At 32.6% G+C, this 17,552-nt stretch overlaps 3 protein-coding genes across 4 annotated transcripts in view; 2 read left to right on the top strand and 1 right to left on the bottom strand.

The window, feature by feature from the left end:
- LOC125862392 (thylakoid lumenal 16.5 kDa protein, chloroplastic) overlaps positions 1-17,552 on the top strand; it is a 137,933-nt gene that overhangs the window by 68,492 nt on the left and 51,889 nt on the right. The gene's annotated exons all lie outside the window — the stretch shown is intronic.
- Positions 5,553-7,001, top strand: LOC125862390 (36.4 kDa proline-rich protein-like). The gene is made up of 2 exons (XM_049542440.1): positions 5,553-6,343; positions 6,814-7,001. The coding sequence occupies exon 1, from the start codon at positions 5,588-5,590 to the stop codon at positions 6,341-6,343; it is 756 nt and encodes a 251-aa protein (XP_049398397.1). The 5' UTR covers positions 5,553-5,587; the 3' UTR covers positions 6,814-7,001.
- Positions 8,266-13,131, bottom strand: LOC125862385 (zinc finger BED domain-containing protein DAYSLEEPER-like). Of its 2 annotated transcripts, none has more exons than XM_049542436.1 (2): positions 12,935-13,131; positions 8,266-11,183 (listed from the first exon to the last, which is right to left on the bottom strand). In XM_049542436.1, exon 2 carries the CDS (start codon positions 11,132-11,134, stop codon positions 8,483-8,485), a length of 2,652 nt encoding a protein of 883 aa, XP_049398393.1. In that variant the 5' UTR covers positions 11,135-11,183; positions 12,935-13,131; the 3' UTR covers positions 8,266-8,482. The 2 variants fall into 2 exon arrangements, with proteins under 2 accessions (XP_049398393.1, XP_049398392.1); XM_049542435.1 differs by having other exon boundaries at positions 8,266-11,154.

The raw sequence follows: 17,552 nt of genomic DNA, 5'->3' as shown, positions 1-17,552 counted from the left end.
TACATATAAATTTCAAAACTCATTCTCTCGATTAAAAATCACAATGTTTAATTTCTGGATCACCTCATATATATCTTCTTTTATTTCTCAATGATTATATGTAGTCATGTGACATTGTAGGTACCTTATAGGACCATATATTAAAAGATTCTTATATTCTTTTGTTAAATCTAGATCCTGTGGATGTACTTTGATATGACTATTTTAGTATGTACTTGGAGGAATTACAGCCTCTTGATTTTACTAAATGGATCATAGTGAAAGACCAAATACAATTGTAACCAATCATTTATAAAGAAGAAATCTGTGCCTCCACAAACTTCTTACCATATGGAAACATAACACAAGACAAATTCTATTTAATGTGTATTTTTGTCATATGCTCAAGAAAATCTAGTGGTCTAAATGAAAACCCTATCATTTTATGTTCTGTGCATCGACAATGTAAATAATTTTTACACAAACGTCAGGTTAATTGACTAGCTACTTAAATAACGTGAATTTTCAATAAGCGTTCACTTGTTGTTTTTGCTTGTTAATACTGCTTCATTTTTATTTCTCCTTGATTCGAGAGTCTATCGAAAATAACCTCTTGATAGTTACAAGATAGGACTTAGAAATACGGTATACGTACACTCTATCATTTCCAGATCCTAACCATTTTTGTGGAATTATACTGCGTTGTTATTGTTATTGTATACAATTAATAGTAGGTAATTTTTCACATCAAGCGTGATATCATAACCTGAAAAAATAGGGTAATTGCCTATTATAATCAGTTACATTTGTCAATATATATAAATTAACTCTAACTCTGTAGGAACATATTGAATGGGTACTTTAATGGTGATATGATTACCCTAATTTGCATTCTTTTTTTCCATGTGTATCATTTCATAATTTTAGTAGTACTAACAATAAAGATATTCACTTATATGTAAGCCAAATTAGGGTTTAAGAGGTACGATGAAATCTACTCAATTAATAAGCATATGGTTAACACTCCAAAATATAGTAGTAAAACAAGTACGTGAGTTATATTTTATTTAGCAAAGAAATATGATATTTTTTTGCCCACTCTAAGGGTGGATTTAAAAGCATGATTACGAATTCACGAGAACTTAATAATTTTTATTTGATTCTGAATCTGAATCTCACTCCAAAAGATCAATTATAGTTCTCACTTACCCTTGAGGTGATTACATCGCGATCTACTAAATAAAAAGAAAGTCATTAAATTATTTTTTGTCATGGTAAAATAACTAAATTATATGTGAAATATAACTTTATAACTTTACTAATTTTTTATTGTATGGTAGGGTGGCCGACCAATCACATCAAGATGAGGAAAGCATATGCACAAAGTAACAAAATAATCCAGCCTAAAAAAAGATAACATTATAACATGCACACTCACTCTCTTCACGGGTTCACACAATTATCTCAAATTAAAATTTTGAGTTTGTGATGAGTGAGTCACCCTTTCCGTTTCAGTTTATATGATATAGTTTGAACTAGCATTAAAAAGCTAGATTCTTGTGACGGAAATCATCAAAAAAGATACGTTATATCTCGTCAGGTTTAATTTTTACTATAAATGAAAATCATCGTAATTCTCTAATGATACGCGGTGAGACATGATGGGCTATCGGAAAATAGGGAATTTTCAGTTTTTACGAAGATTTTTGAAATTTGTGGTATGAAACATGTCATTGCTTATGTTATAACGTTTGTATGATTATAAAATCTTTTTATTAGAAATATAAATTTTAATTGAACAGAAAAGTGTGTAACATAAACTGAAACGGAACTAAGTATTTTAGAGATTGTGTGGACCTCTAGCTAGCTAAAGTCCTCTCCCTATTCATCCAACTTCTCACATGTTACTCTTTGCTGTATTTTTTTGGCACAGTGTACAACTTTACAATAAGCTTGTCCCACTCCCTTCCTTTTCCCATCCAACTTTTTTCATGTTTTTTGGTTCAAATTCTTTTCAATCAAAAATGAATCTAGAGTAATATGTTAGTTTAATTGAATTTAGGGTCGTAGTAACGTTGATTCAAATCTTGTATATGTATTATTATTTTAATTATATATCAATATTAAACACACTGAATTCAGCGATATTTCGAACTCATAAAATTCTAAGTTTGAGTCTGTCTAGTGATACAATGAATGAGATTTCTTAACTTTTAATCAGAGGTTGTCTGTTATTTAAAGTTCATACACACCTGGTAAGGAGTGCTTTTCCCTTTGACATGAATTTGAATCGATCGAAACAATCGATATTGAATATTACATGACTATATTAAAAATACCATATTATTGCATGAATTCCAATATAGTGGTGATACTAAATTTATTTAACCAAAAAAGTGGGGGCCGGGGGGGGAGGGACATATATCCATAGAGCAAACTTACCCAAAGCTTTGACAAATATAACAACTTATCTTTTTTTGTTCTCCATTTTGTTCCACACTTGGTTGTTTTATTTTTCTTGTGACTCAACCAAACTACAATAAGGTATGCTAGCCCAGAATTTTGCACAAGTAAATGTTTTATGTTTGAAAAAAATGATAAAGAAATGTAAAACTGATTTGGTAAATGGTAAAACAATGTGTGAGTAAACTATCTCATATGACTATTTATAATTTGAGTAGAAAAAATGGTCGTAAAAGACCCCATGTGTTATATCGACTAGTCTTTTGTGTTACTCATATATATGTTCCAATAATTAATGTGGTACACTTTTTTTCTTACTGTGTTTTAAAAAGAATATCATCTTTTAATATTTAAAAAATATTTAATTATATTTTTGTTCTTACTAAAATTAAATGATTTACAGTCACACAACTGTCTAAAATTTGTTTTAAAACCACAAATTTTAAAAGTTTTTTCTTCTTAACTTTGTGTCCATCAAACATTGCCACAAAATAGGGACTCAGATAATATTTACTGATCTCTTATAAAAGGATTATATAACAAAAACAACATTTGTAATGAATCGTAAAACTCCTCAAAAGTGCCAGAAATCTCCTCATCAATGGCATAATTAGCTAGGCTATCTGCCACAGCATTTCCTTCCCTGTACACATGAGAAAATCACATTTTTTTATCCCTCAACAATGTAACCGATTTCCCTTATATAACTTCCTGCCAAAATTAAAATTTGATGATTGCATAATTTATAATATAGTTATTCATTAGTGCTGATTAAGTTGTTGACCTAGGAATTTCCATTAATATATATATTAATCATTTGTTTTTGGTTCAAGCATACCTACCACTTTCTATTTTTACTACTAATTGAGACTTTATATTATATACATTTTATAAAAAATAGGCTTTTGACAATAACTTTAGACTTTGGTAAAAATTACTTTCTTTAATTTCTGGTCAGCCTAGGTGTAGGATTATACATAGAAATTGACAGACAAATCAACCTATGAACTTTCCACAATACTCAATAATTTTTAATTTTACTACAAATGAATCCTCACACTATATCACTGCAAAAAATAACTTTTAGCGGCAATAAATCTATATACATTAACAAAAAGTGCTAAAACCTTTACCGACATTAGTTAATTGTCATTTGATCCAATATCGCTATAAGCTTTAGAGACATTTATAAAGAGTATGAATTGTTGTTAAAAATACATATTTAACAGCAATTAAGTTATTAACATTAACTAAATGCCGCTAAAAATAATTTTTGGTGTAGTGTATATATACATGTGGTCATGTGGAGCTAAATAACTCTATAATACCTCCTATCAGTACATATATTAAATAACTCTGTAGTAACTCCGATCAGTATATATACTAAATAACTCTATAGTACCTCCTATCAATACATATACTAAATAACTTTGTCCATCAAAAATAGACATAATAATATACACATTCATCACTTAATCGTGATTAGATTATATGTATTCACACCTATTTATTTTTTTAATTTCCACAAAAGTAGAAAACAAAAAAGAACAACTTGCTCATACAGATTCATAATTCGTACAATTTAATTAACTCTTATTTTTGTTGTGTACCATTAATGGAAGAATTGTCTATCCTGCAAATTGTAACATGGATTTCCCCTCATAATTTTTTTTGACACTTCTTATAATAAAAAAAACATGAATTAGCGACCGACATATTGCGTACTTACACAGTAAAATTTGTTGCTAATTTTATTTAATAATAAATACAACGAATTATCAAAACAAAATTGTTAGCTATAAGTAATTTAACGATAGAGTAATGATGAAGTTCGTAAGTAGTTTTAGTTTTTTCATTTCTTTTGTGTAATATTATGTGAAGCATATACATAAGTTATGGGATAGATAGACTCTATCCAAGATGTTGATTTGTCTAGAGAGATATTGTATAAAATTGAGTTGGATCAAATATTAACATCCATTGGCTACTTTTTAAAAATAAATTATCTAAAAATATGTTTTATTAGCTGTCAAAAATGACAAAATACAATCTTCAATTTGTGAGTTCAAGTGAAAACAAAATAACAAAATTTTCAAATAATTACTATTATATGGTAAGTGTGTCACGTCACATGTAATTTATGATAGATTTGACAGACAAATAATGTCAAAGGAAATGTTTAAGGATCTATATATTATAAGTTAAATTAATAACTGTATAATGTAAATTCGAAAGGTTTATTAAAAATATTTTTCAACAAGCTAATTTACGATGAGTATTATTAGAATGTTATGGTTTTTAGTAATTACATATCGAGCTGTCCAGATAGGTAACTGAAGTTGGCTTGGCAAATTTCATTTTTATTAAAAACTGTGAATTTCTTATATGTTTCTATCAGAACGTTGTTAGAAATATGAAATTTCCAAAAAAAAAAAAAGGCTTATTGAATACATTTTCGATAAACCTATTTTAGTCAAATCCATTGAAAAATACTCTTTTTTTTTTGTAGTGATAGAAAATGAGCCTTCTATAGAGACAAGTGAAGTTAGCGAGCTAGCTCCATTGCTAACAAAAAAGTTCACTAAAAATGTTTCCGATAAACCAATTTCTAATGAATATACCATACATAATTCATTTTTTAGTAGCGACAAAACAAGCCTTCCATAGAGGCAAGTGAAGTTGGCGAGCTCTATTACAATGATGATTATACATAAATAAAAGTACTATTCCCTCCGTTTCAATTTATTTGTGTTAATTTTCATCTTCAATCTGTTTCAGAAGGAATGTTTCTTTCCTTTTCTGATAACTCCTTGAATGTTTAATACCACAAAATTAAAGAACATTTTAGTAGATTATATATATCTTTAGCTTAAGCCCACAAGATTCATAAATCTTGTTTACTTTCTTAAACTCCATATCAAATCAAAACAAATATTGATTCATGTACATGCAAGATCACATATAGAGTTGCCAACTAGCAAAAAATATTGGCCATATAGCCCCTCTTGTTCACGTGCATTGGTTTTAGGGTTTTTTTTTTTGTTTTCATTCAATAATCATCAAGTACTCAAATTTTTCTATCTATATAACACCACAATCTTTGTACCAAATTATTTACCTCATTTTCCTTTCCCTCCTAAAAAAAATGGAGTTCTCTAAGATAACTTCACTTCTTTTCATTTCCATGCTTTTCCTTTCTTCCCTCACTCCCATTCTTGGTTGTGGCTATTGTGGTAAACCTTCTCACAAACCCAAAAAGCCCAAAGTTCCTTCTCCCATTGTCAAACCCCCTATCCATTTGCCACCTATCGGAATTCCACCTGTCACTGTTCCACCAATCGTAAAACCACCCGTTGATTTGCCACCTATTGGAATTCCACCTGTCACAGTTCCACCAATCGTAAAACCGCCCGTTGATTTGCCACCTGTTGGAATTCCACCTGTCACAGTTCCACCAGTAAAACCTCCAGTTGATTTGCCACCAATCGGTTTACCACCAATTGTGAAACCGCCAATTGGTTTACCACCAATTGTGAAGCCGCCAATTGGTTTACCACCTATTGGAATTCCACCTGTCATAGTTCCACCAGTAGTTAAACCATCACCTAAAGGGAAAAAACCATGTCCACCAACTACAAAGGCAACATGCCCAATTGACACATTGAAACTTGGGGCTTGTGTGGATCTTCTTGGTGGGCTTGTTCATATTGGGCTTGGTGACCCAGCTGTTAATGAATGTTGTCCAATACTTAGTGGGCTTGCTGAACTTGAAGCTGCTGCTTGCCTTTGCACAACACTTAAAGTCAAACTACTTAACCTTAAAATCTATGTACCTCTTGCACTTCAACTCCTTGTTACTTGTGGAAAGAGTCCACCACCTGGCTACACTTGCTCCATCTAGGTAATATAACTTTTTCCCTAGTTTTCACTAGGTGTCTGGTACTCGCTTTGCGACCCAACCAATAATAGAGCCTCAAAAAATATTAAACACTTATTTATGATTTTGTAACCAGACCTGACTAATTTGAATTAGTGGTGAGGTAAAGAGACTTCATTTTTACGTGTCGAATATGAGGTCTCTAGTTCAGAATAGAGAGATACTTACGTCCTCACCATTATCTTTATTGGTTAATTGATAACCTGATAAAAATGATATAACTAATTACTTGCTATCACCAATTAACAAATATAGATAATATAGAAATATATTCGCATTGTAAATCCTAATTTTACCTTGAATTTGAAATCTATCTAATATAAAAAATATATATAATTCATTAACTAACTAGGATGAGCAACATATTTTTATTGTTTAGCAACAGAAGTTGTCGATAATTAAACTCATTAATTTAAATTCTGATTAAATTGCAGGTTTCCAATCTGAAATTTGAAGAATTGCATGGATTGACATGAAAGGATGTCAAATTTCTGATTTATTTAATTTCTCTCCACCCACCCCCCACGCCCACCCCCTCAAAATTGTATTTTGTGTATTTCTGCTATTATTTTATCATGGCTTTGTGGAATTGTTATTTAATGAAATTATTATTATTTCAGTGTATCGTTTGAATATTATTTGTTTCAATGAATTACAAAAAAAAACAAGTTGTATCGTTTTCAACGTTTTAGTAGTCTTATTTGCAAAGTTTAATTTTAAGTTTATTGTAATAATAATCATTGGTTTGGTCTGTAATTTAGGGCAACTGTATGGTCCATATTGTTTATAAAGTTAAACTTGTCCTGCCTGGCTCCATTGTCATTCCTACCTATTGGTGGCTCAAAAAAAGTTTCACGAATCTTTTTATTTATGTTTATTAAAAGAATTAAGTTTAGGTTAGGGTGTCGACAAGTTATGATATTAAAGATAAAATATGAACGCTAAGATTAAAGTTTTCAGGAAAAAAAAAAAACAAAGGTATCTATACTCTTTTGAAATAAATTAAAAGAAAAAAACGTATTACATAAAATGAAATTTCAAAAAATAAAAATGAAGATATTCAGAGTATCAAACATTGTGATCTGAAAATTGTAACTTTATGTAGATATCACATAAGAATTTTTTATTTTTTTTCAAAAAAAAAAGATAAATAGGACCATTACATTTTGGAGATATTATTGGCTGAACCAAACAATATAGTCCATACAATATTTCCAAGTCCTCAAAGAAGGAATCACAAGGTAAAAACCGTACGAAACTTAGGGGTCTGATAAAATTCATATTTACAACAAAAACTTCCATATTAGGGTAAAAATTCTCATAACAAAAGCAATTTTATATTCGGAGCTCAAATCTAAGATCATTTGATTAAAAATGAAGTACTTATCATTCTATCATAATCGTTACTGATAGGAGAATTACTTCTTGTTTCCATATCATGTTACTTCATACTCCAAATAAATTCTTAAAGAGTTCAATTTTTGTAGACATTATAAAAGAAAGTTTACACTATTAAGTCATCTTTTAAGATAATTAAAGGTTAAAGTGTGGGGTCCTAAGAAGTTTGTCAATATTGTTGACCTACAAGTATCAGTGTTTGATTCCACGGCCCCGAGTTTCATTGGCCCAAGCACAAAAATGAGATGAGCCTAGATGGAAAGACATTAACAGCATGTAATCATATGGCAAAAGTAAAAATTCCTATGGTGAACTCCGACATGTTTAGGATTGAGGCATAGTTGTTACTGTAAAAAGCATAACACAAAAAAATGCAGCTAATATAACAATTTTATACCAAGATAATCAACTCCATAATGCAAGGGATTTGTGTTCTGCATATAGAACATAGATAAGCAACACAACTGTAAAAACATACATACTCATGTATAAAACTGCTTTCATGCATTCAGACGCTAACGAAAAAAGACATCGAAAATCGCAACTAAACTCTCCAGTAAGTCTCTAGTGATACCAAATTATGATACAAGAAAGTCGATTCTCGGATGACAGGGAGGAGGAGACAAATGTTATAACAGTCTCAAAGAAAACAGAAATCAGCTACAAAGGCTATTCTAGACAAGTATTTAACATCACAGAAAAAACTTAAATCGGGACTTCCATTTTTATTGGTGCATGTAAAGTATTTACTGATGCATTTTGAAGCCAATCCTTGGCGCAGATGAGGGCCTCCACGGTCTCAGGTCGCAAGGAACACCTGTAGCGATCCATCTCTTTGCCTACCGTGCTAAACACAGAATCGGCTGTTACAGTAGAAACTGGAACGGACAAGATGTCACGAGCCATTTTTGACAGAGTTGGGTACTTCATTCTGTTCAGTTTCCACCACCCCACAACGTCAAACTCGTGAACACGAGGCAACAAGGACTCATCCAAATATTGATCAAGTTCTGACCTTGACTGCTGGCTTGTTGTCTCCATAATGTAGGCATCAAAATCTGTAAGTCCGCCCCCACCATTCTCCTGCTTCAAAGTCCCATCATTTACCTCTTCAGCATAAGCTGGGGTCAGAGGCAGAGGAAGTGCCACGTATTCAAGGAAGAGCTCGTGGATTCCCTCCTCAACGAACTTCACATAGGTGGCAGCTTCTTCACCATATATTTTTGTAAAACTGAATTCGACAAGTTTCATTTTGAAGCGTGGATCCATTACTACGGCAATAGCTAATATTAGACAACAACTCTTCCAGTATTTATCAAACTCCTCTTGCATTGTTTTGGTAAGACTGCTTATGGATGGATCTTCACTTACTGCAGCACGAGCCAGTTCCAATTGAATCTTCCATGCTTCATGGAAGAATGTGTTGGTTGTTGGAATTGTTGGTGCGGTCAGAAGATTGGCGGTGTCGAAGAGGATTTTCAAGTAAGTACAAAGAACCTCAACTTGCTTCCAATCTTCCATTGTCAGGGCATCCTTGTAATCGGGATCAGATGTATCCAAGCAGGAAAACACTTCCTTTAACTCTGATGCAGCTAACAACATCTCATATGTTGTGTTCCATTGAGTTTGGTCATCAAGAGCCAAAGTCTTTGTGCTTGGCACTTGAAGCTGCTGTTTGAGCTCAATAAACTTTTCCTCGTGAAATTCTGATGTTTTCACATACTTGACGCTATCTCTTACTTTCTTAACAGTTTCTTGCAAAAGCTTAAATGCACCTTGGGCAATGCTGCTTAAAGTTCGAGCAAGACAACTTCCGACCAACAACTGACCATTGAGCACAAGCGGGTTCTTCACAGATAGTAAAGCTCTAAGATTATCAACAGCAGCATCACCCAACGGTTGATTAATAGTGACAGAAAATAACTTACCTTCCATACTCCAGTCAGAAAGGCAAGCGGCAACAGCGTGGCTGAAAGCCGTCTCAGAATCTGGATATGGTTCCATGATGATATTGAGTATTTTCCTGTGAATTTTCCACTCACTGTCAATATACTGCCCGGTTATGAACACATAGCCCACAGTGTAGCAGGAGGACCACATATCTAGCGTTAAGCAGATACGCCCAGGCACTCCCTCAATCACCTTCTGAATGGCTTGCTTCTCTCTGAGATAAGTTGCCACACAATCTCCTTGCACAGTGTTGAAGCTCACCATATCAAAACGAGGTTGAAGATTCTGAACAAAAGCAAGAAAGCCTGGATGCTCAACCATGTGAAGGGGATAGTCGTGCATGATGATCATCTTAGAGATCTCTTGACGGCACCGGTCAGGATCAAAAGCAAGGTAAGGAGCAGATGCAGTCCTATAACGCCGTTTTGGTGCATCAGTACTACCACCATATCCACTCATCTTAGGAGGTGTACTATACGGGCTCAATTGATTGTTCTGTTGGTTACGTAGGACTACTGGACAGGTTCCTTTGGCAATATGGCGTTTCAGGTGACTAGTGCCAGCTACTTTTGAACCTGTACTATATGCAAATGATTGCTTGCACTGCTTACATTGTGCCCTTCTAGTTCCACCGCCAACGTTTTCAATGGTGAAGTGTTCCCAAACTATTGACTTCTTCTTCCTACGCTTGCTGGGCTGTGTTTCTGGATTGTTTGGAGGTGTTTCTATATAGTTGGGTTGTGGTTCAGCAAGGACCATCTCATTTAGTGGGATCATCTCATTGCTGGGGACTATCTCATTCCCAAGCACCATATGATGTTCATGCATCATCTCATGTTCCGGTATCATCTCATGACTATGTTCATGCATCATCTCATGTTCCGGCACCATCTCATGACTATGTTCATGCATCATCTCATGTTCTGGCACCATCTCGTGAGTATGCTCATGTGTCATCTCATTCTCCCGCACCATCTCGTGATTATGCTCATGTGTCATCTCATTTTCCCGCACCATCTCGTGATTATGCTCATGTGTCATCTCATTTTCCCGCACCATCGCGTGACTGTGCTCATGTGTCATCTCATTTTCTGGCACCATCTCATGACTATGCTCATGTATCATCTCATTTTGCGGCACTATCTCGTGACTGTGCTCATGTATCATCTCATTTTCCGGCACAATCTCGTGACTATGCTCATGTATCATCTCCTTTTCCGGCACAATCTCAGGGCTGTGCTCATGTATCATCTCATTTTCCGGCACAATCTCATGGCTGTGCTCATGTATCATCTCATTTTGCGGCACCATTTCATCACCATGCTCATGAATCATCTCATTTTTCGGCACTATCTCATTATTCTCAGTGGGGGTTGCTGGAGTAGCTGTGGTTTCTGGGGTCGCCATCAATATCCAGAAGCTCAAGGCTGTGGGAAGCACAACACTTATCAATTATCTGTATAATATAACAATAAAGGAGAAAGAAAACAAAAATCATATATATTGTGAACTGAAGAAAAGAAGTGCGAACACACAAAACACATTCCCGAAAGTAACACCATCGTGGGTGTGGGTGTGGGTGTGGGTGTGTGTGCATTTTCTGTAACGAGTCTCAGGAAACTAAGATTCTTTTGTGTTAAAAAAATCAATATGAATTCTCTTTCTTCGTCCTCCCTCTGTAAACCAGTGTCTCTTTTGATATCCTTAACAGCTTGACATATTATATCTTTGATAAGTCTAAAATCACACCTCATTCACTCCTCGGTCTGTTTTAGAGAAAACCCTCCTGTGCTATCAGTCCAAGATCTTTCCTTGTAAAGAAAGAAATGGCTACAGCAGAGCTGACTGCACCATCCATTTCTGGTAAGGGTTTTGCATCCTTTGTAACCTTAGGTCCACAACAAAATATTAATGTTGCACCTTAGGTTCTTTCAAGCAAAATAAAGGTGGCTCCATGGATTTGTCGTGGAGCTTCAAAGTATACACGATGTTTTATACTGTTTCTGGATTAAGACAGAGCCATATGTAGGATTTGAACCTTGCACCATAGAGATTCAGTATTGAATTGCAGCCTATGGCCATCGGTAGGTATTGAACCCTGCACCTAACGAATGTGGCATGAAGTTGCAAACCTTAGGCTGCAACTCCATTGCTTCAGCCATACTTAGTAGGCATTTGGGCATGAATTGGTTGATATTTGGAAGAAAAAAACAGACGTTAAGTTAACCAAATGGTACTTGGAAGTTGAAGTTGTATTTAGATATGAAAACATAGTTGGAAGTTTTGGTGAGTTAAACTTGAAAAACTCTTAAAACTCTGTTTTTTCAAACTTCAAATTCCATATTTCAAGTTCGAAGTTGAAATAATGGATCAGTATGATAAGCAAATATTTGAAATAATCTCCATATATTATTTCAAATGTTTGAAACAAAATCTATGGACAAACAACTCCTTAAATTCACTCTTTGGACCAATAGAACATGAGACTCAAAGCTTTAGCAAACAAACTACACCAAATTAGTTCCTCGTAGCTGAACAATCCAGCCCGTGGAGCATCTCCGAAAGCCCGGTGTTGCCTCCACCAGCCCGGCCCAAACCCACACCTGACCCAAAGTTAAATAATACTAGTCCTCCTAATGCAACAAGGAGAGTTCAGAGTAGTACTCTATTTTCAATGAAAGTCAGGGCTAAAATGGACATTTTACAACACATGGGCTAACAAGATAGAAACATCAACTTACTAAAATCTAACTCAGAAAATGGATCAAACATGGGCTTGTAGATAAATCTAAACAAAGCCCAGATCAAAATCCTCTTTTTTACTAGGCATTTACTAACAATGGATCTATTACACTGCCCAGACAAAAAATTCAACCAAAAACTTCAACAACCATTTCATATACAGCCTTGGATTTCATTAAACCTGCAAACTTCAAGCCCAGAACATCAATACAAAGATAAAAATCCCAACTTTTTTTCAAAACACATCAGCTGAACTTTGAAATGAGCCTGAGAAGCTTCAAATAGTTCGCAACAGATACTGAAATATCAAAATCTAAGAACATAAACCTTTAAAATCTTATTCAGCACACATTTTACACAAAAATATACAATCTCCACACTAACACAGTAAATCCATAGCTAAAAAGTCGAAAAAAAATGAAACTAAATCAAATCTGAATTGAACAAAAAGGGGTACTACTATACCTGTAGGAAATTTTGAATTTTCAGAATAACCCAATTACCGGAATTCAATTCTGAGAAAAACCCAGATAGGAATTTCGAAGCCGACGAGTTTTTCAGGCACCGGTAGTGAATCAGATCTAGGTTTTCGGCCGTAGCTGGATGAGAGAGAAAGAGAATTGGGCTTTGAACCCGAAAAAACCAAACTGGACTTTGTGTTATGATAAATTGGTTTATTTAGTGATAAGGGTTTACAATTGACAAAAACATTAAATTGGATTTGGACTTTTATCTTTATTTTTTAAAATAAGGTCCATTTAATGTTTTTCAATATTGTGAAAATTGAAGGTATTGTTAGTGTAGTATGTTTTTTGGGTTAAATTTGTACACAATTATATACCTTTTTTGGTCAAGTTGGTTTGATGTATGACTTAAATGGACCATAGCCCACTTTTTTTAGGGTATATTTGGTTGGTTTAGTGTAGCTAGGTGGGTGTGGGGTGTGGGGGTGCGTGGGTGGGTTGTAGCCCATTGGAATATTTGTGTGGACTCTATTTATGATGGGGTCTATAATTGTGGCTAAAATTGAAATTGGAGGAATAGGGTTCTTTTTTTAAGAAGAAATTTGATATTTTCACTTTTGAAACAAAAGGGATGATGACATCTTATTCAAGTCCAATCTTGATAATGTTGAAATTGATCCAAAGAAAGCAAGTATCTACAAAAAGATATCACATTATTCGGGAGTTAGAACTTTGAATTCTAAAAAAAATAACATAATGAATTTTGAATAAAGGTGGATTCAGATTTGTGAATTTTAGAAAAGCATCTCATTAATTCTGAATAGATTGCTTTTATATATTAGTTATGTGTGAGTTTATTAACAAGTACAAAAGATTATGGACAATGCACTACTCCTGATGATGGAACTTGTAGCTAGAAAGTGAAATTGGTGAATCCAACTCAAACTCAATGATCTTTTTCATTTTGTTTATCTAATAATCGTATTTTATATTTTATTATATTTAAAAAAAATAGTTGTACGTTATACTCTACTTTATTTGTAGATTTATTTTTACCATATTGTTGATGTGTGATATTACATAACAATGAAAAATAATTAATACAATTATTCAATTATTGCATTTATCAAAACAATTTTATACAACACAATATAATACAATAGTATATACTTATGAGACAAAATATACTAGTATTTGTTTATCTTTTGTTTTCCTTGATTTTCAGAGTTAATATAAGGAGGGTAAGAATTTTGTTTGGTGGTAGAAAGTAACTCTTTTTATCCTCATTTTCACTAGTTTTATAAGATTTTCTGCAGAAAATTACCACCAAGTATTATGGCAAAAAATCCCACCAATCATTAAGTTGAATGTTCATCTACAACTTTATTACTGCCAATTCTTGAATGGAGTTGATTTTTATTCGTTAATTATGGACAATATATTTGGAAGTACTGATTGTGACAAAATGAGCTACTTATTCCTACTTTGCACCAACTATAATTAATTTAAGTCCTTTTACATACATAATAATGTACATTAGTATTAAAAATACTTGTAACAATTATGTTAATTAGACCCAAGTTATAATGAACTCCAATATTCTATATAGGTGGCATAGTTGGAATTCCTTCATCTCTGATTAGATATTTTGGATTCGAACTCTTGAGAATATTAAATATTTTGTTGGGAGGTTTGCTCCCCAAATAAGCCTACAATGCGTGAATATGAATTTTAGTCGGGCCTCAACATAAATATTGAACACCGATAAGAAATCCCCCCTCCGCCTTCCAAAAATATAAAAGTTCAATAATGAGTTAATGGTCAAAGCACTTACCTAAAGCATCTCGATTTTTCAAATTTCATATATACCTAATAGTGTGCGAGTTTTCTATATGAATTATCACCAATTATTTATCAAAACACACTTTAACTATCCAATTGTTCCTCTTTTTTTTACATGAACGATAGTGATATTTCTGGTAGGAAAAAGAAACAATTGATAGTTGAGGTATGTTTTGATAAATAGATGGTGATATATAATTCAAGTAAAACTCGCAGACCTGATAGTTCATATATAAAACTCAAAAAAACTTTACTTTAGATATACTTTTGACCCTTCGTTCTTCAATAATTAGTAACTAGGGAACGATAGACACTTGCAATCCCTATCTACTTTTAGTCGAATTTAACTGGTCATCGTGAACAAAAAGAGGGTCGAATTGAACAATATTTGCCAGAAAATTATATTATATATAAGTCAAATATTACGTTATGCGTATATATATATTAAAATTTCTGACTTTACCACTCTAAATATGAATAATTATATATCCAAATAATTTTTCCAACCTTAAAAAAAATTATTGGTAATAATGGTGGGCTTATAATTAGGTTAACTGGTTGTACAGAATTATGCCCAAAAGGTCCTTAGCTACAACCTAGTCCTAACCAATGGTTGGTAGATCTGATGATGAATTAGTTAAAGTCCAGCCCACCACTATACTGATTAATTCCTATTGAATTATTGGTTTAACGGTTAAAAAATAATTGTGTTTTATGCTATTGGTCAATTTGTTCGGATGTTAATATTTTTTTATTTTCTTAACAGTTTAACTGATAACTCAATATAATTTTTCAAAACTTTCTTTCAACATCATTATATGACCCCGACGTCTTTTGATCTCGACCCTAATCCAACTCCAAACCTTTCCAAGACCGAACCTCGATCCTAATCAATTAAATCTAATAAAATTTAACTTTGAAAGTTAGTCAAATCATTTTTTTAAAAATAAAATATGACAACTATTTTAAAACAGAAAAAGTGCAATAACTTTCGGTAATTCTTGAAATGGAATCTTGTTTTATCCTCAAAAATGCGATTTTTCAATACAAATCTAAATTAATCAAGCTCCAAAATAAATAACAACATTGAATGAAAAAACAAAACAAATAAATAAAGACAAAGTTATGGGTAAAATCAATTAGACAGACTGCCTTTTTAATTATGTTGGATTAATATATGCTTTGGTTTTTGAAGAAGAAACATACATGGTGAAAACTTCCATAGAAACATAAGTCATATGAGGTGACAAAATAGTACACATTAATTCCCATGCATATGTTTCATAGTAGCAACACCAAGGGGGCAAAGCTAGCCTTCGAGATACAAGTTTGATTAAATTTAATATTTTCTATCTAAATTTTATATTTATCGTAACAAATCATTCAACATTTACAAAATATCAAGTAAAAAATTAAAATTCAATAACTTAAAAAGATTAAAATCTCAAACTCATAAATTTCAATTTTCATATATGAAATTGGATCCATCTCCGTAAAAGGTATTTATACCTTTGATGCACATATAACTAGACGAGCCACTTAATTGAGTTAGCTCGGAACTCGGCTCAGCTCGTTTGTATTTAGTTTAGCTTGATACTCTTATCATGTTCATTTAAACCTAATATTATTTTCAAATACAAAAAATATATTGTAGGTATTTCTTGAACTAATTAAGATAACATGGACTTGAATTTCATGAATCCTTTTGAAGTATTTAGTTGTCAACAAAAGTTAAATCACATTTTGATCTCTTTATGAATGTTCCATGAGTTTATGAAATATTCGAGATGCCTCTTTAAAAAATATATTTATATATACATGAGCTAGAATTTAAGATAGAATAGAATAACTTTCAAGATCCCTAATTGAAATTAATCCTTCTCATAGAATTCTACAAAATTTCAATGTCTAGTTATCTACACATGACATGAAACAGCACCATCCTAGAATTTTCTCAAGACTTAAATAATGAAATAGATTTAAAAAGAGAAGTTTTGTATAAAGGAATATTCTTTGTTTAGACAAACCAAACAAAACAACGATGCATTTATAATATTTATAATATTTATATATTTATATATTTATATATATATATACATCTTTATGTATGAAAAAAAAGACTAATAATGCAGTGATTGCCAGCTAACTTTACAAAAATACCCACTAACTTCCATAGATCTTGTAGTCTAAATCTAATACATCCATAATATGCGTTAATCATGCCTATTTCCTTTCTCCTTCCCTCTAATATACTAGCCTAACTCAATGAAGGCGATTGTCTGCATTGACTTAGACACATATGTAAGCGGGTTGAGTAATAAGTTGATTTTTAAATTGTCTACATCACATATTTGGATACGATCTTTTCTAAATCTTTACTAAAATGAGATATTTTGTGCATCAAACTATTCCCTCCTCACAATATACACACACATAAAAATCACTAAAATTTAATTAGGTTATATTTTAAATTCAAAATTAAAATACATTCACCACACAAGAACTCAAAATTTAAACACATCAAATTTGAATCCTAAAATTTTCCTACAAATATAGTAGGAGAACAACTTAACAAGTAACATACTGGCAGTAGCAAAGCTAGAAATTTCACAAAGAGTGTCCAGGTGAAATTTCACAAAGAGCTACTACTAGTGAAATTCGAACACATGAACACTTTAAGTTTGTGTGTCTTCGCTCTTTCAAGAGCACCTAAAATCACTAGACTACATCATATTATTGTATCAAATGTGTCCAAAATATGTTATTTAACCACTTTA

Source organism: Solanum stenotomum, chromosome 4 (assembly GCF_019186545.1).
Source record: "Solanum stenotomum isolate F172 chromosome 4, ASM1918654v1, whole genome shotgun sequence".
Taxonomy (NCBI): Eukaryota; Viridiplantae; Streptophyta; class Magnoliopsida; order Solanales; family Solanaceae; genus Solanum; species Solanum stenotomum.
This window is presented reverse-complemented; position numbering and strand designations above follow the sequence as displayed.

What these genes read in the sequence shown, in the direction of transcription:
- LOC125862390 (XM_049542440.1), top strand. Translation starts at nt 5,588, where the DNA reads ATGGAGTTCTCTAAGATAACTTCACTTCTTTTCATTTCCATGCTTTTC.
- LOC125862385 (XM_049542436.1), bottom strand. Translation starts at nt 11,134, where the DNA reads ATGGCGACCCCAGAAACCACAGCTACTCCAGCAACCCCCACTGAGAAT.